The sequence below is a fragment of the Entelurus aequoreus genome, linkage group LG24 (assembly GCF_033978785.1).
Source record: "Entelurus aequoreus isolate RoL-2023_Sb linkage group LG24, RoL_Eaeq_v1.1, whole genome shotgun sequence".
Classification (NCBI taxonomy): domain Eukaryota; kingdom Metazoa; phylum Chordata; class Actinopteri; order Syngnathiformes; family Syngnathidae; genus Entelurus; species Entelurus aequoreus.
In genome coordinates this window covers 34,489,617-34,517,436 of record NC_084754.1, presented here as the reverse complement: position 1 = coordinate 34,517,436, position 27,820 = coordinate 34,489,617, and the positions used below count along the sequence as shown (strand labels likewise).

The window sequence follows — 27,820 nt, the reverse complement described above, 5'->3', positions numbered from 1 at the left end:
TGATGATGTAATGTGATTCAGACCACGGAGACGGCATGTTGTTCTGTTCTGCAGCTGTGTTAGAGTTCATAAAGGCATTCCCTGTGAGTATTGCAGTAAAAAATGATGTTTAGATGGAATATATGTTAGAAAGTAGTACATTTAAGTAGTTCATTTAATGTTTAAGGAACTATTTACAAGTCTTATTTTGAATGCATTATTTTGGCTCATATCAATGTAATGAGACAGCATATGATTTATGTTAAGCTTTAATTAATAATTGCTGCATTATTATTGTATACTGATACACCTATACTGTATCTGTTTGTTATAGTTTCACACCTGCCATATAAAAACGGGTCCAACTCATCCTGACGTCTGCGACTTCTTGTGTGGGGGTGTTTAACTAACTGGAAAGTGAAAAGGTTTCATGAAGCCAGTACAGTATGTATATATACACTACCGTTCAAAAGTTTGGGGTCACCCAAACAATTTTGTGGAATAGCCTTCATTTCTAAGAACAAGAATAGACTGTCGAGTTTCAGATGAAAGTTCTCTTTTTCTGGCCATTTTGAGCGTTTAATTGACCCCACAAATGTGATGCTCCAGAAACTCAATCTGCTCAAAGGAAGGTCAGTTTTGTAGCTTCTGTAACGAGCTAAACTGTTTTCAGATGTGTGAACATGATTGCACAAGGGTTTTCTAATCATCAATTAGCCTTCTGAGCCAATGAGCAAACACATTGTACCATTAGAACACTGGAGTGATAGTTGCTGGAAATGGGCCTCTATACACCTATGTAGATATTTGCATGGTTGGCATGCAAAGTGTAGGAAAAAAAAGGGGTACAAAAAAATTGCATAATACACTTACAAACATATACCCAAGACAGGCAGGCACTGGGAAAAAGCTAAGCAATATTTATAAATTAAAATATAAAACATAACAGTTAACGAGAGCTTTAAGATAAATACTAACCAACCCAAAATGATTTCGGTATTAATTTGCTTAGGGCAGGGGTCGGCAACCCGCGGCTCTTTAGCGCCGCCCTAGTGGCTCTCTGGAGCTTTTTCAAAAATGTATGAAAAATGGAAAAAGATGAGCGGAAAAAAATAAATTTTTTGTGCTATTATGGTTTCTGTAGGAGGACAAACATGACACTAATTGTTATAAATCACACTGTTTATATTAAACATGCTTCACTGATTCGAGTATTTGGCGAGCGCCGTTTTGTCCTACTAATTTTGGCGGTCCTTGAACTCACCTTAGTTTGTTTCCATGTATAACTTTCTCCGACTTTCTAGGACGTGTTTTATGCCACTTCTTTTTCAGTCTCATTTTGTCCACCACACTTTTAACATTGTGCATTAACGCACAAAGGTGAGTTTTGTTGATGTTATTGACTTGTGTGGAGTGCTAATCAGACATATTTGGTCACTGAATGACTGCAAGCTAATCGATGCTAACATGCTATTTAGGCTAGCGATATGTACATATTGCATCATCATGCCTCATTTGTAGCTATGTTTGAGCTCATTTAGTTTCCTTTAAGTCCTCTTAATTACATCTATATCTCATGATACACTATCTGTATGTAATATGGCTTTTAATTTTTTGCGGCTCCAGACAGATTTGTTTTTGTATTTTTGGTCCCAATATGGCTCTTTCAACATTTTGGGTTGCCGACCCCTGGCTTAGGGTGTAATATATGTTGGCCCAAATAGCTTATTCCAGGGGTGTCCAAGCGTTTTCCAACAAAAATTATAAGATAATTGTGGTCTGGTCTGTTTGATACATTTTGGACATTTAAGATGCTAAAACAAAACCCAAGTAGGTCAATAAATGCTAAGCAACCTAAACAAAACAGACATCACAGCTTTTGTGTTATAGGCTACAAAGAAAACAGTTTTTGGTGTAATATCTAATAATATATTTTATTAATTATGCATTTCTTTAATTTTTACAATATGGCAAGGGCCAAAAAAAACAGTGAGCTGAAAATGGCTCGCACGCTGCACTTTGGTCCCTATGCTTAGAAAAAAACATCACAAGACAAATAACTCCTGTCCTGAATACCTGATTACTACAGAGGTTTAACATGGTACCACATTTGCAAAAAGCATTTGCAATAACTTCTTATAAATTGTATAATCTTTCACGCGACGTTGGAGTGTGTGTGTGTGTGTGTGTGTGTGTGTGTGTGTGTGTGTGTGTGTGTGCGTGTGTGTGTGTGTGTGTCTGCGTGTGCATGTGTGTGTGTGTGTGTCTACGTGTGCATGTGTGTGTGTGTGTGTGTGTGTGTTGTTTCCACTGTGGCAGGTGTTGACGAGTGTATACACTGATGTTTGTCACCAAGTAGCACATGCTACTGTTTGCTGTGCAAGGAAAGAATTCAAGCTAATTAAAGCGGGTGCATGGTCCAGCGGAAGTTCACGTAGGCAGACCATTCACTGCTCTCATTAGTTAGCTGTTCAAACAAAAGTCCCCGGAACATGTGACAGAGCGAAATTCTATTCATGAAACACTTCTGGAAGACCTCGGGTTCACTGTGGAAATTCTAATGAACACTGATCCTTTCCTATAGCAGAGGTGATAACTTTGACTGTACATCAAGTCAAAAACTGTAATACTTTTCAGATTTCTTAAGCCCAATTAAATTGAACATAGAATTAAAGAGAACAAGTCAATATAGATTGTTTTTTTGTTTTTTTTACATATAATTCCCTTCATGTTGTAGCGTAACCAAAATATCAAGTATGTAAAAGATGATTATCATTTTGATCTTTCTCAAAAATAGGCATTATTGGTTTAAAAAAATCACAGATTTTTATACACTTCAATAGTGGATTGCATCAAATTGTGCAGGTCTTATGGGTCGTGGTTAGCGCCTTGCATGGCAGCTCCTGCCATCAGTCTGTGAATGTGGAAAAATGGTGTCAAAGCGTCTTTTTGGGTCATTTTTTTGCCATTTACGGGTCTAAGTTGGCAGTCAAAATGTACCAACTTTGCAAGTTTGTGTCAAATCATTGTACTAGAGATAATGAGAGGTACGATTTATAATCTAGAATAAACTTTCACAGACCCCGGGGCGAAAAAGCAGCTCACCAGCTCATGATGTCAATACGGCAGCATAAGGAAGTGAGCTCCTGTGACAATGCACCGCTAAAAATAGGTCCTTAACGTTAGCACTTATAATTATATCGTTAATACTCAGTTAATATTCAGGTCACAAATTGTAAATGGAGTATTGTTGTCTCTGCATCATCACAGTCTAATTTAAAAACATATGAACCTGCAGTGCAGGTGTACCTAATGTTGTGTCCCTGCGGTCGTTCGCGGCTCCTCCAGCGCGAGCATTGTTGTTTTTGCACTTTTTGGCTTCTTGTTAAGTGACTTTTTTTGGGTGGATTCGGTCTTGCACGTGGAGGGTTTGGGTGTGGGCTTTGGTTGGTGTGGCCGTGGTGCTCCCGTCGGGCGGTGCATTCTGCGGCGGAGTTGCTTGGCACCAGGAGGCGGGGTTATGAGACGAGCCTCTCACAGTGTGTCTCCGCAGCAGTTTTATGATCGCTCCGCACTAAAAATACGTTACACACATGCAGTTGTTGACAAAATACACTGTACATTATATACCTCAGCTAACTAAACTATGGAAATGTATAATATAATTCATATAGCAATACGGTCTCACTGCACAGCAGGCCAGCAGTTAGCCGAGTCGCAATCCCTGGTGAGGCACAAGTGCCTCAACTGGCTGCTGATCACCGCACCGTCTCTTCTCAGTATTTGAACGGCAAATGTGAAAATAAAAATAAAAATAATCTAAAACTGGTTAAGTTAAATGGAAAATAACTTTAGTATAATCACTGGATACATATAACAATTTAATTAATTTTTTTTTCTTTTTCTTTTTTTTTTCTTTCCATGATGGCAGGTGAGGCCCTGCCTCCCCTGCCTCTAGTGACGGCACGCCACTGATATGTATATATATATATGTATATGCATATATATATGTATGTATGTATATATATACACTACCGTTCAAAAGTTTGGGGTCACATTGAAATGTCCTTATATTTGAAGGAAAAGCACTGTACTTTTCAATGAAGATAACTTTAAACTAGTCTTAACTTTAAAGAAATACACTCTATACATTGCTAATGTGGTAAATGACTATTCTAGCTGCAAATGTCTGGTTTTTGGTGCAATATCTACATAGGTGTATAGAGGCCCATTTCCAGCAACTATCACTCCAGTGTTCTAATGGTACAATGTGTTTGCTCATTGGCTCAGAAGGCTAATTGATGATTAGAAAACCCTTGTGCGATCATGTTCACACATCTGAAAACAGTTTAGCTCGTTACAGAAGCTACAAAACTGACCTTCCTTTGAGCAGATTGAGTTTCTGGAGCATCACATTTGTGAGGTCAATTAAACGCTCAAAATGGCCAGAAAAAGAGAACTTTCATCTGAAACTCGACAGTCTATTCTTGTTCTTAGAAATGAAGGCTATTCCACAAAATTGTTTGGGTGACCCCAAACTTTTGAACGGTAGTGTATGTATGTATATATATATATATATATATATATATATATATATATTATATATATATACATATATATATATATATATATATATATATATATATATATATATATATATATATATATATATATATATATATATATATGTATATGTGTATATATATATGTATATATATATATGTTCCTCGCGCACTAATTGACTTAAAGAGTTGCCGCGCGCTCGCCCGACACTACGGCGCGAGCGACATGATGTCACATTGATGGGAAAATGCATTTTTAGACAATATGATTTGCCTGAGTGGCTAGGAGACCCCGAGAGTGACAAGCGGTAGAAAATTAATTAGAAACGACAGATTTTTAAAAATAATAATTAAAACAAAAATATATATTTATTTGGGATTTCCTGCGGGCCTGATTCTGGACGCTGGCGGGAAGTATCTGGCCCGCGGGCCGTAGTTTGGGGACCCCCGATTTAGAGCATTATTTTCTAGTTTTATCTACATAAATAAAATGCATATATTTGTAAATCATTCTCAAATTGTATCTCCATATGTACAAGAATATCTCATTTGACCCTTATTTATAAAATACATAATGCAACTTAAATCACAAGGATCCTTAAATTATTCTGCAGGAAAGCGTTTGCTAACATATTTCAACTCATTTTTAAACCATTCACTCTTATTTTAGTGCATTCTCTGTGCAATTAAAAAAAGAATCTCCTGTTTAAAGTTTTGACCCGCAAGACAGTTGCATCTTAGAGCTGCTGTGATCTTGCAGTTGGTGAATTATTGGTGTATTATAGGGCTGACATGTAGAGTGATTTAAATGTCTAATACAAGTGTTGGACAGCACCCCGAGTAAGATTAGCCAGCCAAATCTCCTGCAGCTTGATGCTCAGACAGGGAGTAAATCCTTCTTGATTAAAGTGAACAGAACTGGGACAGACTCACACTCAGACTAGTCTGCAACACAACACAAGTCTGTAGAAAGAACCGGTAATCTGGAATTAGCATCCAGTGATTGTGAAAATTTGAACAGTCATGTTTGAAGCGGTGTGAGGTTTCTCATACTTGGTAATGAAAGTGGTCTTATGGCTAATGAGGTGGCTATTTTGCTATTGTCAGTATTGAGATGTATGAATGTATGAGGTGATCTCATCCCGTGGCTGCAAAGGGCATCTTTAGGAATTGAAAAATCTACATCGGTAGCAGCTCTGATTGGGTCTTTAGGCTGTGGTTGAGCATCAAATGAGCACAAGCTACAGTATATACCCCAGTTTATTAATGAGTTACATTTGTGAAGGTAACACTGCAGAACCTTCAGGAGATGAGAAAAGCAACAACAATGAGGCACCTTATTCATGCTTTGGACCTATAGTGATCTTAAAGCTAATTATACTCTGAATGACAGGTTGGAGAGAACACAAACATGTCACATCATTATAGGAACAGAAGATATGCTCCTTTGAAAACATGCTGTGTTTATATTTGGATGTAACTCGATACTGGACACTCGCACTAGATCTTTATGTACAATTAAATTGAGGTACTATTCCACTATTATTATATTACAATTACATTTCACAAACATTACTGTTTGTGCGCATCATTACTCAAGCCATGCTGCTGGAAGGAAACCACAATAATTGAAAAATTATGTATCAATTGTCTGAGTCCATTCATTAGTCACATGGTGTAATTATTGCAGGATTTAGTTGATACAAAACACTTTATTACATTCCTAACAATGGTTGCTTCACAGTGTATTATGTCTTTAAACATTTATGTATTTTCAGTAGTGCTGTTAATGTATTTACTATATTGCCAAAATAATATATTGCAGAAATCCATGAATCGATCCTAAATCGAATAGTCAACCCAAGAATCAGAATCGAATTGTGAGTCGTCGTAAGAGTCACATTCCAATATACTGTATAATAGCCACTGTACTGTAAGTGACATTAAACATTACAACTTTGTTCTCATACAACATAAATACAATACATTAAGGATGAGTTATGGGTAACAAATATTTGGACACCCCTGACAAACGGCTATAAATACAACAGTGCAGGAAAATGCTTTGAAAACGTGTACTAGCACTCAAATAATCTAGTTAAAATTGTATTAGGCTGAAAAATACAAATAAAAGCATAATTTCTAGTAATTAAAGTGTCACTGTAATTAGAGTAGGTTACTCTGGATGCGGAATGCTGGTCTGATATCTTCTTAGGACAAGGACTCCGGTCAGAGAGTAGGGCACAGAGAGGCTTTCAGGCACTCATTAATGATGAAGTTGAACAATTGTAGTATAGGTGTGTGTGGGGTGTGTGTGTGTGTTATTTTAGTCAGGAACGCACACAATGTTGTTTACACAATCACCCAAGAGCCCATATTACGCAGAAACGCTACAAACAGGAAATGACGTCTCAGACGAGATCGCCAAATTAAGAGCACAGGAAATCTAACATCTCAAAACTGCGTCAGAATAAGATAAGACTAAAACACTTTCTGACAGTCACGCTTTGTGATACTCTAGCGCAGGCCTGGGCAATTATTTTGACTCGGGGGGGCCACATATAGAGAAAAAAAAATTGTTTGGGAGCCGGTATATCTATCTATGTGTATACAAACCCCGTTTCCATATGAGTTGGCAAATTGTGTTAGATGTAAATATAAACGGAATACAATGATTTGCAAATCCTTTTCAACCCATATTCAATTGAATGCACTACAAAGACAAAATATTTGATGTTTAAACTCATAAACTTAATTTTTTTTTTTCAAATAATAATTAACTTAGAATTTCATGGCTGCAACACGTGCCAAAGTAGTTGGGAAAGGGCATGTTCACCACTGTGTTACATGGCCTTTCCTTTTAACAACACTCAGTAAACGTTTGGGAACTGAGGAGACACATTTTTGAAGCTTCTCAGGTGGAATTCTTTCCCATTCTTGCTTGATGTACAGCTTAAGTTGTTCAACAGTCCGGGGGTCTCCGTTGTGGTATTTTAGGCTTCATAATGCGCCACACATTTTCAATGGGAGACAGGTCTGGACTACAGGCAGGCCAGTCTAGTACCCGCACTCTTTTACTATGAAGCCACGTTGATGTAACACGTGGCTTGGCATTGTCTTGCTGAAATAAGCAGGGGCGTCCATGGTAACGTTGCTTGGATGGCAACATATGTTGCTCCAAAACCTGTATGTACCTTTCAGCATTAATGGCGCCTTCACAGATGTGTAAGTTACCCATGTCTTGGGCACTAATACACCCCCATACCATCACAGATGCTGGCTTTTCAACTTTGCGCCTATAACAATCCGGATGGTTCTTTTCCTCTTTGTTCCGGAGGACACGACGTCCACAGTTTCCAAAAACAATTTGAAATGTGGACTCGTCAGACCACAGAACACTTTTCCACTTTGTATAAGTCCATCTTAGATGAGCTCAGGCCCAGCGAAGTCGACTGGGTGTTGTTGATAAACGGTTTTCGCCTTGCATAGAAGAGCTTTAACTTGCACTTGAGCAATAATGACACTTTTTCTTTATACTCCAGCCTGTGTTTTGCATCTTGGGATCCGCTATCCGCTAGAGCAGACCTGGGCAAATTAAGGCCCGAGGGCCGCATGCGGCCCGTTAAGCTTTTCAATTCAGCCAGCCGGACATTCCCAAATAATTTTTTTAGATCTTTAAGACTAAAACTGTAGCTTATATTATAATGTGCAGTGATGTTTTCAAATGACTGTAAGTCTTGAACTATACAAAGTATTTCAATGGTTGGAATTAGAGATGGACGATAATATCGGTCGGCCGATTATATCGGCCGATGAATGCATTAAAATGTAATATCGTAAATTATCGGTATCGGTTTCAAAAAGTTAAATTAATGACTTTTTAAAACGCCGCTGTACGGAGCGGTACATATCCGGTAAAATGCGGACGTTGCGTCGCCCAGTCAGCAGCCCCTCCCCTCTCCCACACACAACACAGGAGTTGCTGCATGAGAGGTTTACTGGCGACTCTTGATGACCTCATCAAACCCCCGCGAGCGTAGCATAACAACAACAAGAGTGTGTTGTTGCCGGTGCTGTAGCCGTGGCTAATAAGCGAGCTCCCTCGGTGACTGACTAACGACACCATGTCTATGGTTTGGGATTATTTTAAAGTGTGTCTGATGGATAAAAAACTGGCAATTTGCAATGACTGCAAAAAGTTGGTTATGCGAGGAGGAACCAAAACGTCTTCCTTTAATACGAGCAATTAGATCTCCCACCTCTTCAAGAATCATAAGGAGATACACCATGAATACAAGCGGAAGATGGATGAAAAGCAAACACAGAAAAAAAGTAATACCACACAGTTGTCGCTTAAAGACTCCGCCGAGAAAAAACAAAAATACAACAAAAAACACCCCAGGGCGAAAGCCCACGTTGTGGTCAGGGACAACGCACGCAATATGGCAAAAGCTACGATTGAGTTTGGTGTGGCTAGTCTGCCCTGCATGGCGCACACTTTGCAGCTTGCAGTTAACGAGGTGCCCTGTCTCAACGCAGCATTTCAGAAGCTCTGGCTGACTGCTAGGCCACTTCAAGTACTCACCACTAGCTTGCAGCACATTTGTGTTACTCATACAAATACGTTAGAGCAGGGCAGATTGAGCCCATTTTATAATTTCCTGTTATACAGTATACCAGGCAGCCTTGCACTAAAGGAGGACTATGTTATTGTGTACTTTATTAGTATACTCTGGACTGAAGCTGTGTGCCTTTATTGTTTTTGTAGCTGTTGTTTTGAGGCATGTTAAAAAAAATAAATAATGCACTTTGTGAAAGTCAAAGTATAGTATTTCCCATAGTTGTAGTGGGTATCAGGATTATCTCAGGGAGAGCATGTCCCAAATTCCAAGCTGCTGTTTTGAGGCGTGTTAAAAAAAATAATGCACTTTGTGACTTCAATAATAAATATGGCAATGCCATGTTGGCACTTTTTTCCATAACTTGAGTTGAAGTTGTTCTCTTATTTTGGAAAACCTTGTTACATTGTTTAATGCATCCAGCGGGGCATCGCAACAAAATTAGGCATAATAATGTGTTAATTCCACAACTGTATACTGTATATCGGTATCGGTTGATATCGGAATCGGTAATTACGAGTTGGACAATATAGGAATATCGGCAAAAAAGCCATTATCGGACATCTCTAGTCGGACTCTGTGCTTTTGCATGATATACTAGTTACAATGGTAATGTAAGTCACAGCAGCTCAGACGAGGCACCAAGCAGTGTGGGTGTGGTTTGTTTCCACAGAGTGTTTCCAGAGCGGCTAGCCTGAAATGCCAGTGTCAGGGACAGACGTGGAAGGAGATTTTCACAACAAAGTTCTGCAAGAAAAGTGATATTATATCAGATGTATCAGATTGTAAGTGGGTTTTTTTTTTTTACCCTTCGCATTCATACTTGGCCGTGTTTGTGGCATTTTTTTTTTGTGTTTAGCTTGATTGTAAAATATGTCGATCAAGAAGGGGTGTGAGAAGTAAAAGAGGAGCAACGTTCATATGTTGTCAATATTCCGTGTTTTATCGTTCATAGTTAATATCGTAAATCCAACATTTTTGTCATGTACTTTCTGGGTGTCTCATTCAGTAGAAAATTTTAAATTCCATTCCGTTTTTTAAGGCGGTCTGTCATAACGTTTTTAGCATTCAATCAGACATTATTGTGAGTTTTTGTATTAGTGTTCCTAAAAATAGGACCCAAAAACACATTTTCTACAGCAGATTGTCACATCTTGTGTGTGTGTGTGCGTGCTTTTGTGTGTATATACAAACCCCGTTTCCATATGAGTTGGGAAATAGTGTTAGATGTAAATATAAATGAAATACAATGATTTGCAAATCCTTTTCAACCCATATTCAGTTGAATATGCTACAAAGACAACATATTTGATGTTCAAACTGATAAACTTTTTTTTTTTGGCAAATAATCATTAACTTTAGAATTTGATGCCAGCAACACGTGACAAAGAAGTTGGGAAAGGTGGCAATAAATACTGATAAAGTTGAGGAATGCTCATCAAACACTTATTTGAAACATCCCACAGGTGAACAGGCAAATTGGGAACAGGTGGGTGCCATGATTGGGTATAAAAGTAGATTCCATGAAATGCTCAGTCATTCACAAACAAGGATGGGGCGAGGGTCACCACTTTGTCAACAAATGCGTGAGCAAATTGTTGAACAGTTTAAGAAAAACCTTTCTCAAGCAGCTATTGCAAGGAGTTTAGGGATTTCACCATCTACGGTCCGTAAAATCATCAAAGGGTTCAGAGAATCTGGAGAAATCACTGCACGTAAGCAGCTAAGCCCGTGACCTTCGATCCCTCAGGCTGTACTGCATCAACAAGCGACATCAGTGTGTAAAGGATATCACCACATGGGCTCAGGAACACTTCAGAACCCCACTGTCAGTAACTAAAGTTGGTCGCTACATCTGTAAGTGCAAGTTAAAGCTCTCCTATGCAAGGCGAAAACCGTTTATCAACAACACCCAGAAACGCCGTCGACTTTGCTGGGCCTGAGCTCATCTAAGATGGACTGATACAAAGTGGAAAAGTGTTCTGTGGTCTGACGAGTCCACATTTCAAATTGTTTTTGGAAACTGTGGACGTCGTGTCCTCCGGAACAAAGAGGAAAAGAACCATCCGGATTGTTATAGGCGCAAAGTTGAAAAGCCAGCATCTGTGATGGTATGGGGGTGTATTAGTGCCCAAGACATGGGTAATTTACACATCTGTGAAGGCACCATTAATGCTGAAAGGTACATACAGGTTTTGGAGCAACATATGTTGCCATCCAAGCAACGTTACCATGGACGCCCCTGCTTATTTCAGCAAGACAATGCCAAGCCACGTGTTACATCAACGTGGCTTCATAGTAAAAGAGTGCGGGTACTAGACTGGCCTGCCTGTAGTCCAGACCTGTCTCCCATTGAAAATGTGTGGCGCATTATGAAGCCTAAAATACCACAACGGAGACCCCCGGAGCAACACTTAAGTAGATAACAAAAAACTATGGTGCATTTAAAAAAAAGAACAAAAGATTGCACCGCGAAAAATACTGCAACAGGTAAAATATGATAATGGAGAACAGAGTGGCTACCTGAGCCGGGAGGAAGGCGATACAGGGCAGGAAGGCTAAAGGTCTTACAGGAACTGGATCGAGAAGAAGAATCCAGAGCATGAATCCGAAGTCATGAGTCCATGAGGAGTAATAAGCCAGCGCCTTCCTGCTTTACAGGTGTTAAATAGGCCTGTTATTTACGCACACATGCAGCACCCCCTGGTAATTATGCCTGGCTCAGGTATTGGTTAAGTATGCAACAGAAAACAAAGGGGAGGTAACAAAGAAAACACAAGACACAAAAGAAAAACCAAGTAACTGCTCCAACAACTGAACACCTGAAATGGTTTTACAGCCCAAACAAAAGGTGTCAAACAAGTGGATGGTAATTGGTGTCACATTAGCATGTAACATATAGTTGTATTAGGCAAAAAAAAAAAGAAATAGCGTAATACTGTATACAATATTTAATATTAGTAATGACAGATTTTTACCTATTACAAAACCCAAAACCAGTGAAGTTGGCACGTTGTGTAAATCATAAATAAAAACAGAATGCAATGATTTGCAAATCCTTTTCAACTTATATTTAATTGAATAGACTGCAAAGACAATATATTTAATGTTCAAACTAAGAAACTTTAAATTTTCTTTTCCAAATAATTATTAACTTAGAATTTAATGGCAGCAACACATTGCAAACAAGTTGGCACAGCTGGATTTTTACCACTGTGTTACATGGCCTTTCCTTTTGAAGCTTTTTAGGCGAAATTCTTTCCCATTCTTGCTTGATGTACAAGTTTGGACTACAGGCAGGCCAGTCTAGTACCCGCACTCTTTTACTATGAAGCCACGCAGTTGTAACACGTGACTTGGCATTGTCTTGCTGAAATAAGCAGGGGCGTCCATGATAACGTTGCTTGGATGGCAACATTATTGCTCCAAAACCTGTATGTACCTTTCAGCATTAATGGTGCCTTCACAGATGTGTAAGTTACTCATGTCTTGGGCACTAATACACCCCCATACCATCACAGATGCTGGCTTTTGTACTTTGCGCCTATAACAATCCGCATGGTTCTTTTCCTCTTTGTTCCGGAGGACACGACGTCCACTGTTTCCAAAAACAATTTGAAATGTGGACTCGTCAGACCACAGAACACTTTTCCACTTTGTATCAGTCCATCTTAGATGAGCTCGGGCCCAGTGAAGCCGGCGGCGTTTTTGGGTGTTGTTGATAAATGGCTTTCGGTTTGCATAGTAGAGTTTTAACTTGCACTTACAGATGTAGCGACAAACTGTAGTTACTGACAGGGGTTTTCTAAAGTGTTCCTGAGCCCATGTGGTGATATCCTTTACACACTGATGTCGCTTGTTGATGCAGTACAGCCTGAGGGAGCGAAGGTCCGTCATATCATTGCTTACGTGCAGTTATTTCTCCAGATTCTCTGACCCTTTTGATGATATTACGGACCGTAGATGGTGAAATCCCTAAATTCCTTGCAATAGCTGGTTGAGAAATGTTGTTCTTAAACTGTTCGACAATTTGCTCACGCATTTGTTGACAAAGTGGTGACCCTCGCCCCATCCTTGTTTGTGAATGACTGAGCATTTCACGGAAGCTGCTTTTATACCCAATCATGGCACCCACCTGTTCCCAACTAGCCTGTTCACCTGTGGGATGTTCCAAATAAGTGTTTGATGGGCATTCCTCAACTTTCTCAGTCTTTTTTGCCACTTGTGCCACCTTTTTAGAAACATTTTGCAGGCATCAAATTCCAAATGAGCTAATATTTGCAAAAAATAACAAAGTTTACCAGTTGAAACGTTAAATATCTTTTCTTTGCAGTCTATTCAATTGAATATATGTTGGAAAAGGATTTTCAAATCATTGTATTTTGTTTTTATTTACGATTTACACAACTTGCCAACTTCACTGGTTTTGGGTTTTCTACATTATTATATATAGTATACTATTTTAATGTACAAATACCACAGTATGAAAGCAATTATACAACAACTAATAAATAATAGTTAAAGAATTGCAAAATGGTACAGTACTATATAGTTTTTGACACTGTTGTCCCTTTTGTGTGTTACCGTTTGAGATAAACATGTTTAATAGTCTCTATTGCAAAATTACACAGCACATCATATGAGGTTATAACCTGTTTAAAATGAACCTTTGAATCATACAAAATATGTTTATTGCTGCGTGAGCAGACAATTAATAATATCCTGTTTGTATTCCTACAATTGTTTCCCATATGAGCAAAGGCTGTGTGTCTACTGTAGGAAGTGTACACATTCATGTTGCTGTTCCATATTCTGTTGAAATGCTCCTTAGCTATCCATAGACTAAAATAAGGGCACAGTGTTGTTGCCAAGGTCTGCATCGTAGCTATTCTTTTGTGTGCATTATAACTGATCTGGGTTCAGCTCCCGACTGGAGGAAGTCAGCTTCACTGCTTCCTGAGTTGTGTAGAGCACCTGTCTCTGTCACGGGGGACACACGCCGGGACCACCTGAGACAGGCAGCATGTGCGTCAGCCACATGCATGATGTGCACCACACATTAAAGTCCTCCTCTTGTCTTCCTCCACTATAGGAAGCGGCCGTGTTTAAGTATCTTAGGTTGCACACTCGTGTTAATTGTGCTTACAAAGGCAAGCTGGGCCTTTTTCCCTGATTGTCTTGATCTTATTAAACAGCTCAGGGTGTTAAATAAAGCAAAACACGCAGATTATAGGTGTCATGTGCACCCAAACCCAGAGGCTGCTTACAGTGCACAGCAATGGATTTTCAAAGGGGGGCATGTTGGGATCACGGAACAATGCAGGCAGGTGGTCCACGCTTAAATCCTTTTAAACCTCCACCTCCTCTTAAAGTCTTAAGGTGTCAACCAACCACAGCAATGTTGACAGAGAAATTAAAAACAAGTGCATCATTAACATGTTTTCTTTGTCAAATGACAATAATTCTCCAACATTTATCACTTTTTGTCCAATCACCTAAATCTGACTTTCCGATTGGTTGCAAACCCGACTTTAAAATTTTTTTTTAAAAAAGATGGAAAGAGAGAGTTTTTTTCCCACCCAAATTACGTGAGTGATGCTCCCCTTTTCTCATTTGCTGCTGTCTCTCCGATTATTGCTCTCCTAAAACCCCTCCTCTTTCTCTGTGTCGTTAAATAGCCTAGTGTTCTGCTTCTCAGGGTCAGACAGCCCACTTTGTGTAGAGGCGCTTGCCTAAAAGATAATCCACCGGCAATATTAACCAGGTATATACTGTAGGCTTTAGGCTGCACTTTAAAATGTACTCCAACAGGATCGATGGACCTCGAAGGGGAAGATCTTTTGACTCTATCAACATTGGCTTTGAAGACAAACTACTTAACAACGAGGTAAGAATATTGACTACTTTCACATAAGAAGAAGAGGCAAGATGAAGGATCTATGCTACATCATCTCATTTATTAAACTTAGTTTACATTTTTATGAAACCACACTGTAAAAATATACCAGGATTGTACAGTATTATTCCACAGTAAAATATTGTAATCAAAATGTACTGTAACCTTACAATAGGTTACTGTACATTGTGTCGTTGTGGCTTGTGCAGCCCTTTGAGACACTTGTGATTGAGGGCTATATAAATAAACTTTGATTGATACTGTAAAAATGCAATAAATACAATGACATTGTTTATAGTGCATGTAGCATTGATCACTGGGAAATTAGTGCAACTTCCAAACTTTAAAAGCTTTTTACTATGTGAATGTACATTTTAGTATTTGGATTAGATTTTACGAATGAGTTCTTAATATATCTCACTAAAAAGTGGATTTAGGGGGGAAAAAAAGTGAGATACTATTTAATACTAAGGGTTAAAATGTGAGCTGCCTGCTAAAGTCTAAGCTCACAGTGCATGGGGAGGTATAACAATAGGCTTTCCTGGGCTCTAAATGGGATTGTTGTAAGTCCATTCCAAGGAAAAAGAGACGAGTTCATCATCGTTAAATCGAGCCGTAGAAGAGTTGACCCCCAGGCGACTTGATTGAGTGATGCTTTCAGGGGCTCTGCTGACACGGATCCACCGAAAACTGCTCTCACGGGCTGTCGGTGGTACGTTTGAGAGGCGAAACATGGTAGGGACTGACCATTCTTGTGGAAAAAAGTGTTCATTATTGATGGAAAAAAATAACTTTTGGAGTATTTTGTATTTATCCTTTTTATGATCCTAACCCTGCATTTAATTCAAACAGAGTTTTTCTGTGATGCTATAAATAATAGCTTTCTTGAGCGGGATTATTGTGTGTTTTCCCTTTCATGCGCGTGCGTCAATGTAAGGCCACTATCCATGGTGAAAGTCTCGTGACGCTAATCTCTGTGTTAGCATTGACATACTAATCCCCCGTTAACAAGCTACGCATATTGTTTGCTTTTAGAATACACACAAAGGATTATGACAGTATTGTGTGAGAGAGCTTCATGTGGTGATGCATGTTCCCTTCATTGGATATTTTGGTGGCAAGATGGTTTTATGTGATTACCAGTTGTGATTTGGCGTTATTACCTGTTTTTAAGATAGAGTTCCCTCCAAAGGAAGGCATCATATGTTTGAGTCAAGCACTCTTTCCTTCTCAAAACATAGGGGGAAGGGGTGAAAACACACCCCTAATAAACAAGACTCCACTATAAGCTGTATCATTTTTAAGCAAGTAAGTACAAAATTATAGTCGTGTTGCACATATGTAGTAGTGCTGTCAAATTAATATTTTTTTTAAATCAGATTACTCCAAGTTTTGAATTTGGATTTAGATTTGTCCAGGGTGAACTGCAGGATAGGCTCCAGCCCCCCACACCCGAGAGGGACAAGCGGTAGAAAATAAGTGGATGGATGATTAATCACGAGTTCTTACTCACCAGCATGATTTAAAACAACTTGAAAACAGAGCCAAATATTTGGACACAAAATGCAATTTTATTGTTAGAATGTCATACAAGAAGTGTTTTAATTGAATTTACTTCATTTATTTCAGGGGTCCCCAAACTTTTTGACTCGGGGGGCCGCATTGGGTTAAAACAATTTCGCCGGGGGCCGGGCTGTATATATGTGTGTGTATATACCAGTATATATATATATTTATATATATATTAGGGGGTGTAACGGTACACAAAAATTTTGGTTCGGTACGTACCTCGGTTCAGAGGTCACGGTTCGGTTCATTTTCAGTACAGTAAGAAAACGACAAAATATACATTTTTTGGGTATTTATTTACCAAATTTGTAAACAATGGCTTTATTCTTTTAACATTGGGAACACTATAATAATTCTGCCCACATTAATCAACATTAAACTGCCTCAAATTGATGCTCAGATTAAATAAAATGACAAAACTTTTCTTCTACATATAAAAATTGCAACATTAAACAGTTTCAAGTCAACTCATCATGCTTCATTTATTACAGCATTTGGGAAGCCTGTAGTTGATTTTTATTATGTAAATGTTATATTTTTATCAACATGTGATAGCAGGGACCCTGCCATTCAAAACTAGGCTGCTACATTACTAATGATTCATGTAACTATAGCTGAAAAATTATTACACTAGCAATAGGAGAGACTGCACACACACACCGCAAAATGCGCTAACGTTACGCTAAAAGCTAATTAGCTTTCACCTCAAGCCAGGACCGCGAGCGAGCTGAGCTGCAGTTTAAGTTTCTAGAAGGTCAACGGGCTCATAGTGATGTTACTAGTAGTTGACTGGGAGGTGTTTATTATCATTTGGGGAGAGTCCGCTGCCTGATGCTTACCTGCTAAACACCTATCTGCTTGACGCTGAAGCGCTGACTACATGCACTCTAAATACGCACTGCTGATTGGCTGTTACTGCTTTTTGTGTAACCAATCAGATGGTTGTGTGGGTGGGACAATGCTGGGTGTGTACCAATCAGATGGTTGTGTGGGTGGGACAATGCTGGGTGCTGAGACAGAGGCAGAAGAAGCAAAGCAGCTTGTTAAGACTTTAGCTTAGAAACTCGTTCGGTACACCTCCAAATAGGTTCGGTGGCCACGGATGAAGCGCTGGGTGTCCAAAGTCGGGACCCGGGGTGGACCGCTCGTCTGTGCATCGGTTGGGGACATCTCTGCACTGCTGACCTGTCGCCGCTTGGGATGGTATCCTGCTGGCCCCACTATGGACTGGACTTTCACAATATTATGCTAGATCCACTCGACGTCCATTGCACCGGTCGCCCAGGGGGGATCCCCACATCTGCGGTCCACTCAAAGGTTTCTCATTGTCCCATTGGGTTGAGTTTTCCTTGCCCTGATGTGGGATCTGAGCCGAGGATGTCGTTGTGGCTTGTGCAGCCCTTTGAGACACTCGTGATTTAGGGCTATATAAGTAAACGATTGATTATTGATTGATATGTATATATATATACATATATTTATATATATATATATATATATATATATATATATATATATATATATATATATATATATATATATATATATATATATATATATATATATATTCAGAGCGGGATGATGTCACGTTATCGATGGGAAAATGCACTTTTAGACAATATGATTTGCCTGGGCGATTAAAAAGGACAGATTTTTAAAAATTATAATAAAAAAAAAAAAAAAATTTATACAACTGTTAGTTTTATCTAAAGTACCATAATAGGGTATATTTTGGAGTAAAATTTTCCAGTGAGCACACTCTACTCCAGGGTTCCTCAAACTTTTTGACTCGGGGGCCGCATTGGGTTGAAACAATTTGGCCGGAGGTTGGGCTGTATATATATATATATATATATATATATATATATATATATATATATATATATATATATATATATATATATATATATATATATATATATATATATATATTCCTCGCGCACTAATTGACTGAAAGAAAGCGCACTTGCCGCAGATGATGTCACGTCATCGATGGGAAAATACATTTTTAGACCATATGATTTGCCTGAGTGGCTAGGAGACAACGAGAGTAACAAGCGGTAGAAAAAGGATTAGAAAGGACAGATTCTAAAAAATAATAATACAAAAAAAAAGTTTTGGGTTTTTTTTAAACCTGGGACTTCCCGCGGGCCGGATTTTGGGGACCCCTGCTCTACTCTTTCATCTTTGCACTGGCGTATGCACTGACCTGATCACTAATCGTATAACAAGCGCTGCCTTTGATTAAGGTAAAGGAGCATGTACAGTCAAAATAAATAGTGTGATTAATGCACATACCGTATATACATGATTAGTGCAATTGTTTGTGATGACTGAACTCATTGTTTTTGACAGCTCTTATATTTAGATAACATTAGCAGCATATTTATACCTGTAAGTAAGTCATGCAGGTCTACCGTAACTGTGGTAAAACAAGTGCTTCAAGTCGGATATCTTCTCGCAGGCTCGTCAAGCAGATGTGCTGCGTTCACTTATTGCACCTGTCAATAATTACTGCTTTCAGATAAACAAATCAACCTTCACCAAAATCGAAGAAAACACCGAGAAGAATTCAACAGAGAAAGGCAGAGCAACAATTATCTTTTCCCTCAAGAATGAAGTGGGAGGACTCGTAAAGGCGCTTAAACTCTTCCAAGTATGGACATGTTTTATACTACTTGCAAATGTACTTTGTTTGTGACTATTTCCCACAATATGGAAGCTAATTATACATTTGAGGTATCCTGACCAGTGTATTCTGTTGCAGGAAAACCATGTCAACCTGGTGCATATTGAGTCCAGGAAATCAAAAAGGCGCAACTCCGAGTTTGAAATCTTTGTGGACTGCGACAGCAACCACGAACAACTCAATGAAATCATCCAGCTGCTGCGAAAGCATGTGAACGTGGTGGACATGGAGCCTCCAGATAACTCCTGTTTGCAGGAGGAAGGTAGATGGATCCATGAAGCGTTTAAGGACCCATAAGACCGCCATCCTAATTCTGAATCTCTTCCCAGATATGCATAATGTACTGTGGTTCCCAAAGAAAATTTCCGACTTGGACAAATGTGCTAATCGTGTCCTGATGTATGGTTTGGAGTTGGATGCTGATCATCCGGTATGGAAGGAAAGATTCATCTATTTTACACTTTCTGATTCAAAGCGTTCTCATGTAATGTATTTTTTCTTCATCAGGGCTTTAAGGACAATGTCTACCGCAAAAGAAGAAAGTACTTTGCAGATCTTGCTATGTCCTACAAACAGTAAGCCTGTTAAACAGATTTATATTTACTTGCGTTACTGCACATCTTTTTTTTTAAAGTTGTTTTCTAGAATCAGTATCTGTACTTTTGCATAAGTTCTGTATGTTGTCTTTCGTGCACAGGTGTCAAACTCACTCATTTTCTGTGGCCCGCGATAGCCTAAGAATAATGTGTGCGTCAATAAAGCTCTTCTTTTTTTCTTGCTATATTTATATTTGTTCTTTCACTTTTGAGAGACAAATGGTACTACATGCAATGGCACATCTTCTAAACTTAAATATTATCTGATCACGCAAAAGGATATTCCAAGCTCTGTTTTGTTATCAAAACTTCATTATTTGCTTGTCACCTTGATTTGTCATTTCAAAACAAAATATATGCAAACATGATGCAATAATCTGTATTCAGCTCATGTTAGTCGTTACGGATTAGGAAACAAAGCAGCTGAAAACATTACAGAATGGTGCACTTTTTGTTTGACCAATTTATAAATTTCTTGTTCTGATGGCTTTTGCATAATTTAAAGGGGCTGTTTGCAACTTGCTCAAAGTTACATTTTTCAATCCAAAGAACACCATCGGCAAGCTTATCGTTAGTTGTTTAACAGAACATACATATTTTTTTACATGTCTATATTTTTCACTAATACTAATTATATTGAAAAACAAATGCTCGTCTGCCCGAAGAATTTGTCTGGCGTTCAGGCTTGTCACTCACTGCTGTCTCTTACACAAAAGTAACAAACAATTTGCAGTCAAGTTGTTGTTCTGACAGACTATACATTCAATGATTGTTCATGTTAGTAGCTGAAGTTTGCCAAATCACTATCATTAGCTGACAACAGACATACGCATAATGTGTTTTTCATGGGGTGTTGTTTACATGCTCCAAACTGAAAGAGGGCAGGATATAATGCTTACAACACCTACGCCCTCTAGAGAGTCGCATAACGATTGCAAAAAGCCCCTTAAATGTTTTATCTCAGGCTTAAATCTAAATATTACTTTAGATAAGGATATTAGTCCAACATATAAGTTGCTTGGTAAGAAGTTTTTATTTTGTATGATTTTTCTCCCCTGATTTCAGATTATTAGTCTCCAGTCATCACTTTAAATATTGCGGCTTCACAACGTCACAGATTTTTGGGGGGGATATGTTTTCATATATATATATACAGGACTGTCTCAGAAAATTTGAATATTGTGATAAAGTTCTTTATTTTCTGTAATGCAATTAAAAAACAAAAATGTCATACAATCTGGATTCATTACACATCAACTGAAATACTGCAAGCCTTTTATTATTTTAATATTGCTGATTATGGCATACAGCTTAAGAAAACTCAAAAATTATATCTAAAAAAATTAGAATATTTCCTCAGACCAAGTAAAAAAAAAAAGATTTATAACAGCACAACTAAATCAAACATTTGAAAATGTCAATTAATGCACTCAGTACTTGGTTGGGAATCCTTTTGCACAGAGTACTGCATCACTGCGGCGTGGCATGGAGGCAATCAGCCTGTGGCATCGCTGATGTGTTATGGAGGCAATCAGCCTGTGGTATTGCTGAGGTGGCATGGAGGCAATCAGCCTGTGGCATCGCTGAGGTGTTATGGATGCCCAGGATGCTTCAATAGCGGCCTTTAGCTCATTTGCATTATTGGCTTTCAGCTTCTTCTTCACAATACCTCACAAATTCTCTATGGGGTTCAGGTCAGGGGAGTTGGCAGGCCAATGGAGGACAGTAATGTCATGGTCAGTCCACCAGTTGTTGGTGGTTTTGGCACTGTGGGCAGGTGACAGATCATGCTGGAAAATGAAATCATCATCTCCACAGAGCTTTTCAACAGATGGAAGCATGTAGTGCTCTAACTCCAACCACAAGGCCACTGAGCAGGCGTTAGGGTTCATTATTCCTACTTTGCGGAAATGTATTTATCGCTGTCATGTCGGGAATAACATAGCGATAAGCAAGGGACAACTAGTTTAGTTTTTCAGCTTTTGTAATGTGGTGGTAAATATTGTTTTTAATACTCTTTCCATCTCTGATTTTAATTTTGAGTGTTTACATGTTACTGACGGGGTTTTCCTTTTCTTTCTACAGTGGCGAGCCAATTCCTCGCATAGAGTTCACTGAGGAGGAAGTGAAGACATGGGGCGTTGTGTACAGGGAGCTCAACAAGTTGTACCCCAGACACGCCTGCAGGGAATACCTAAAGAACCTGCCTCTGCTGTCTAAATACTGTGAATGTCGAGAAGACAACATCCCTCAACTGGAAGATGTCTCTCGCTTCCTCAAGGGTGGGTTTCATTTCTAGCCGAAATGACATCATTGTGTTTTTTTCAGCTCTAAACAAAGACTCATTCTTTTTTAGAACGCACCGGGTTTACCATAAGGCCTGTGGCTGGTTACCTGTCTCCTCGTGACTTCCTGGCCGGTTTGGCCTTTCGTGTTTTCCACTGCACTCAGTATGTGCGACACAGCTCAGACCCCTTGTACACCCCTGAGCCGTGAGTATTAGTCAGCACGCAAGTGAGGAAAAAGAAAGCCCTCATTGATGTAAAGCCTGCCCTTTGTCCAGGGACACATGCCATGAGCTGCTTGGTCACGTCCCCCTGCTGGCAGAGCCCAGCTTTGCACAGTTTTCTCAGGAGATCGGTCTGGCTTCACTTGGTGCTTCGGACGACTCTATTCAGAAACTGGCCACAGTGAGTTGCCCTACTTAAGCAATTCAGTTAAAGCAAGCTTTCACGTTTCTATAACTCACTTTTTGTCTGTTAGTGCTACTTCTTCACTGTGGAGTTTGGCCTATGCAAACAGGAAGGACAACTACGAGCATACGGGGCGGGACTGCTGTCATCCATCAGTGAGCTTAAGGTAAAAACCAATGATTATTTTTTTAAATCAGACTGATCACTATTTTCAATTTGGATTCATCATGATTCATCACATGTTATTACTCGCCTGCATAATTTACATGAACTTAAACAGGGACGGCGTGGCGAGGTTGGTAGAGTGGCCGTGCCAGCAATCGGAGGGTTGCTGGTTACTGGGGTTCAATCCCCACCTTCCACCATCCTAGTCACGTCCGTTGTGTCCTTGGGCAAGACACTTCACCCTTGCTCCTGATGGGTGCTGGTAGCGCCTTGCATGGCAGCTCCCTCCATCAGTGTGTGAATGTGGAAATAGTGTCAAAGCGCTTTGAGTACCTTGAAGGTAGAAAAGCGCTATACAAGTATAACCCATTTATCATTTATCATTATAAAAAGAGCCCAATATTTGGACCCAAATGCAATTGTATTGTAATGTCATGCAGGAACATTTTTTTAAATGTATCACATTTATTTGCTCAACATTTTTATCTAAAGTCCCATCTGGGTGTATTTTGAAGCCATTTTTTCCAGCGATCACATTAGTCCTCTCTCTCATCTTTGCTTTCCTGATCACTGACCATAGAGTTCAACTTAAAGTACCACTGATAGTCACACACACACCACATGTGGTGAAATTATCCTCTGCAATTTTCCCATCCCCATGTTCACCCCCTGAGAGGTGAGGGGAGCAGTGAGCAGCAGCGATGGCCGTGCTCGGGAATCATTTTGGTGATTTAAGCCCCAATTCCAACCCTTGATGCTGAGTGCCAAGCAGGGAGGTAATGGCTCCCATTTTTATAGTCTTTGGTATGACTCGGCCGGGGTTTGACCTCACGAACGTCCAGTCTCAGAGCGGACACTCTAACCACAAGGCCACTGAGCAGGTTTAATATACTTTAATATATAATATACAACCCGCGCCGCCTTCTAGCTAATCATCCATAGCAGCATACAGTCAATGGAAATTGCATGATTAATCTGCGTATACACATGAGTAGAGTGATCATTATTTGTGATATATCACATGAGGTAACCTTTTTGGACAGCCCGAGTGAAAACTATTTTTTTTAAACACAAATGGCTTTTTCTTAAGCCCCGGCAATCCTTATTTGGATCTGCATTATAGTGTAAACATCCATGGAGACCTTCCTCATTCCTGATTTAATCATGAAGGTGCATGCATATACATTCTCTGTACATATACAAGTACATATACTCATGCATATAATCCCATTTCATCAAACATATATTAATGTTGTTGCCCTAGGGGAAACTGAGTAACACATGGCACACTGACAAAGCTTAACCTATTGTTACTATAACAATCTACAAGGTTAATATAGTTGGCTTCTCTTTCTTCCTCTCCATTTATCTGCTTTCTTTTGCATTTCAAGTTATCATTACATTTATATGTTGTTGCATTTGAAACAATTGTATTGTTGATAATAGAGGTAATTATTGTTATTATTCATTATCAATAGTGCTATTTCTATTGGTATTTGTATTGCTCCATTTGTAGTGTAATAATGTTCATTGTCATTTCTGTGTTATTAATATTTATTTCACTAACTGCTTCTTTGCTATTACTTTTACCATCCTATTTGTACATATCCTATTTGCTGATGTTGTTCTATTGTTGTTGTTGTTATTGTTGTGTTTGCTATTGTTGTTTTTGTCTCTCTGTCTTATCCCTCTCTTGTCCCCGCATTTTCCCCCTCTGTCTTCCTTTTTTTCTCTTTCTATCCCCTCCTGCTTTGGTCCGGCTGCACCAAAAAATAATATAAATCCATTGAATAAAGTCAAATACAAATACGGCAACAAGAGAAGTATCTCACACTTCTCTTTTGTAAAGTCAATTTGTGCAGCCGATACGGGCATCTACATCAACTACGGTATATGATTTGCCTGAGTAGCTGGACAGGACAAAAAAAAAGGTTCATGCATTTTTATTTCGAATGTTTACTATGGTAAAATATTGAAAAAAGCCAACTTGTCAGTGACATAAGTTCAAATAAAAAAAATCCTGGATCCCATTGCCTGGATTTGCACCAATTTAATCAATTCTCTCTTGGGAATGCCCCTCTTCTCTGTAATGTTCAGTAGTCTGCTTCACTGCAATGCTTCTCAAACATTTTTTGTAAATAAGTACCACCTTTTTTGCTACCACTACATGCTATCGCGGTTTTGGTTCAGCTATCAGGCTTGGAATTGCAAATAATTGACTTAGACTTAGATTTAGACTTAGACTTCCTTTTTATTGTCATTCAAATTTGAACTTTACAGTACAGATAAGAATGACATTTCGTTGCATTAGCTCATGGTAGTGCAGGATAAAAAAGCAATAAGGTGCAGATATAAATAAATAGATAAATATATTGCACTTTTGCATATGCATCCACGTTTATGGATGTATGTTATATTGTCTTTATATTACATGTTACTTGTAAACATTGATATTTCAGCAAAAGACGATTTGTATATGTATGATATGTGGACATGGTACTAAACAGCACGCTTTGATACTGTAGTATTGATATTTTTACTTCATTTAGTCCTGTTTATGCTTGAAATGCTGCAATTTGTATAGGTACACACTAAAAAATACAGGGTTATATTGATAACCCAATTTATGAGTTGCTAGTGTTGGGTTAAATTTTGGAGTTATTTTTATGAAGAGCAATCCATTTTTTGGGTTATAAGGGTATTAATTTAACTCCGTTTCTGGGTTTTCAAAATGATGAACCATTTTTGGGGTTGATTGTCAACGAGTAACGCATTTTTGGGTAAAAGGCTTTTTTTATTAAAAAGTCACTTTTTTTTTTAAGGGAATTTTATTAACATTATTTACAATCACCCAACATTGAGTTAGCATAACTCAACTTTTGGGTTAAACAATTCAACCCAATAGTTTGGTGGGGAATAACCCAACATTAAATGATCATAAATCAACTTTTTAGGTTGGGTTGAAAAAATTAACCCAAACTGTTGAGTTAAAATAACTCAAATAAGGGGTTTGTCCTTTTCTGAACCAGCAGTTGGGTTAAAATTGGGTTATTTTTTAACCCAACATTTTTTAGTGTGTATGTTGATGTATATGTACAGTATACGTATATGTCCTTATAAATCATGGTTGTCAAACTTGTTTTAGCCTTGTTACACAACTCTTTTTGATGATTATATTTTGATGGATTGATGGATAACTTGCTTTGAAATCGTAAGTCAAGGTGAAAAGCAGACATCAAAGTATTTATTTTTGATCACCAAAAAAAATGTTTGACACATCTTAATTACAGTACATTAAAGTGTAGAACATCAATTCAAATTCAATTCAAAGAACGTTATTAATACCTCAAGGGGCAATTCATTTTGAGCAGCAGGTTGTCGTGGGTCGTAAAGCCTACACATGGCCCACAATAAATAAATAGTCAATAAATACATAAACTGTAGAACAATACAACCCTCTGAAGAATTTAAAAGTCTAAGTGTAGAGGTAACAAATGATTTGGAAAAGCGATTTGTTTTACGCATAGTAAAATGATTCCCGAGCGCGGCCACCGCTGCTGCTCACTGCTCCCCTCACCTCCCAGGGGGTAGAACAAGGCGATGGGTCAAATGCAGAGGGTAATTTCACCACACCTAGTGTGTGTGTGACTATCAGTGGTACTTTAACTTGAACTTTAACGTCGCCCTGAAGGCAACAAGGAGAATTCATCCTCAAGGATGGACAGGGCTCAGAGAGGACAAAATGCTCTTTGCTTTTTGGAGGATTTGCTAGTTTGTTCATTCAATGTTTTGATGCCTTCAATGACATTCTACAATGTAAATAGTCATGGAAATAAAGAAAACGCATTAAATAGGGAGAAGGTGTGTCCAAACTTGATGTCATATTTCACCGACAGATACAACTTGTTAAGTCGTGGTTATAACCAGTTTTGGTCACGATTATAGACAAAGAAAGTAAAACTGCATGCTAAAAGCTTCTACAACAATTCTGAAAATGTTGAACAATTAGGTTTGCTCAGCTTCAGTTTAGTACCAAATGTTTAGAAACAACCCTATACTGCTACTACCAATGGTCATAATCATTCATAATATTGTATATATTAGGATGTGTGTTGCTCGGATGGATTTTCACATACATTCACAAATGTATAATTACATTAAGTACTGTAGATATAATATGCCTTTAGAGTAAACAAAAGGCCTGTAATACAATGAATCATTTTTAATTTGTGAGCCACATAGATCAGATTGAATAAAAGGTGCTGCACTATACTGTTCTGTCTTGCAGCATGCACTCTCTGGTAAAGCAAGGATAATGCCCTTTGACCCCAAAGTAACATCCAAACAAGAATGCATCATTACAACCTTTCAGGATGTTTACTTTGTGTCAGATAGCTTTGAGGAGGCCAAAGTCAAAATGAGGTAAGCTTGGTTGCATTTCAATGATGTTATTAATATACTGATATACATATATAATGAATACAATCTTATTTCAGGGAGTTTGCCAAGACCATCAAGCGTCCCTTCACAGTGCGATACAATCCCTACACGCAGAGTGTGGACGTGCTTAAAGACACTCCGAGCATCAACAGCGTGGTAGAGGAGCTCCGACATGAGCTGGACATTGTAGGCGATGCTCTGAGCCGCCTCAACAAGCAGCTGGGGGTCTGAGCGGCCAAAGTCCACTTGCAGTCAGTCTGTGTGTCCTCCTCCAAACTGCTGTATAGATGCTGCTTGTGTATCACCCGTTTGTCTTTTCAATAATTGTGCACAGGCAAAACCTGGTGTTTACCCCCTTTGCATGGCACATGGCTAATACAGATTGCTATGATATCAGTGAACTGCACAAACCCAAAGAGCATACTGTTTTCACTTAATTGGCTTATATCCTGCAAACTGCCTGTGTGCTTGTGTACCAAAAAAATCCCCTTTGCTGCTGTTGTATATGATGACCTTACTTTTTTGTATTTTTTCTTTTAATATCCAATTTAAACTTCCACATTTCAGTGATTTACCGTTGTATTGTTTGTGTGAATATAACTTGCTCCTTTC

The 27,820-nt window shown here is 38.7% G+C and overlaps 1 protein-coding gene across 2 annotated transcripts; it reads left to right on the top strand.

The window, feature by feature from the left end:
* Positions 1-27,820, top strand: tph1a (tryptophan hydroxylase 1 (tryptophan 5-monooxygenase) a). 2 transcript variants are annotated; one of them, XM_062036011.1, is made up of 13 exons: positions 1-83; positions 314-423; positions 14,972-15,047; positions 19,150-19,281; positions 19,393-19,576; positions 19,644-19,744; positions 19,822-19,889; positions 21,996-22,192; positions 22,267-22,402; positions 22,474-22,600; positions 22,674-22,769; positions 27,057-27,190; positions 27,265-27,820. In XM_062036011.1, exons 2-13 carry the CDS (start codon positions 410-412, stop codon positions 27,437-27,439), a joined length of 1,440 nt encoding a protein of 479 aa, XP_061891995.1. In that variant the 5' UTR covers positions 1-83; positions 314-409; the 3' UTR covers positions 27,440-27,820. The 2 variants fall into 2 exon arrangements, with proteins under 2 accessions (XP_061891995.1, XP_061891996.1); XM_062036012.1 differs by lacking the exons at positions 1-83; positions 314-423; positions 14,972-15,047 and adding an exon at positions 15,096-15,791.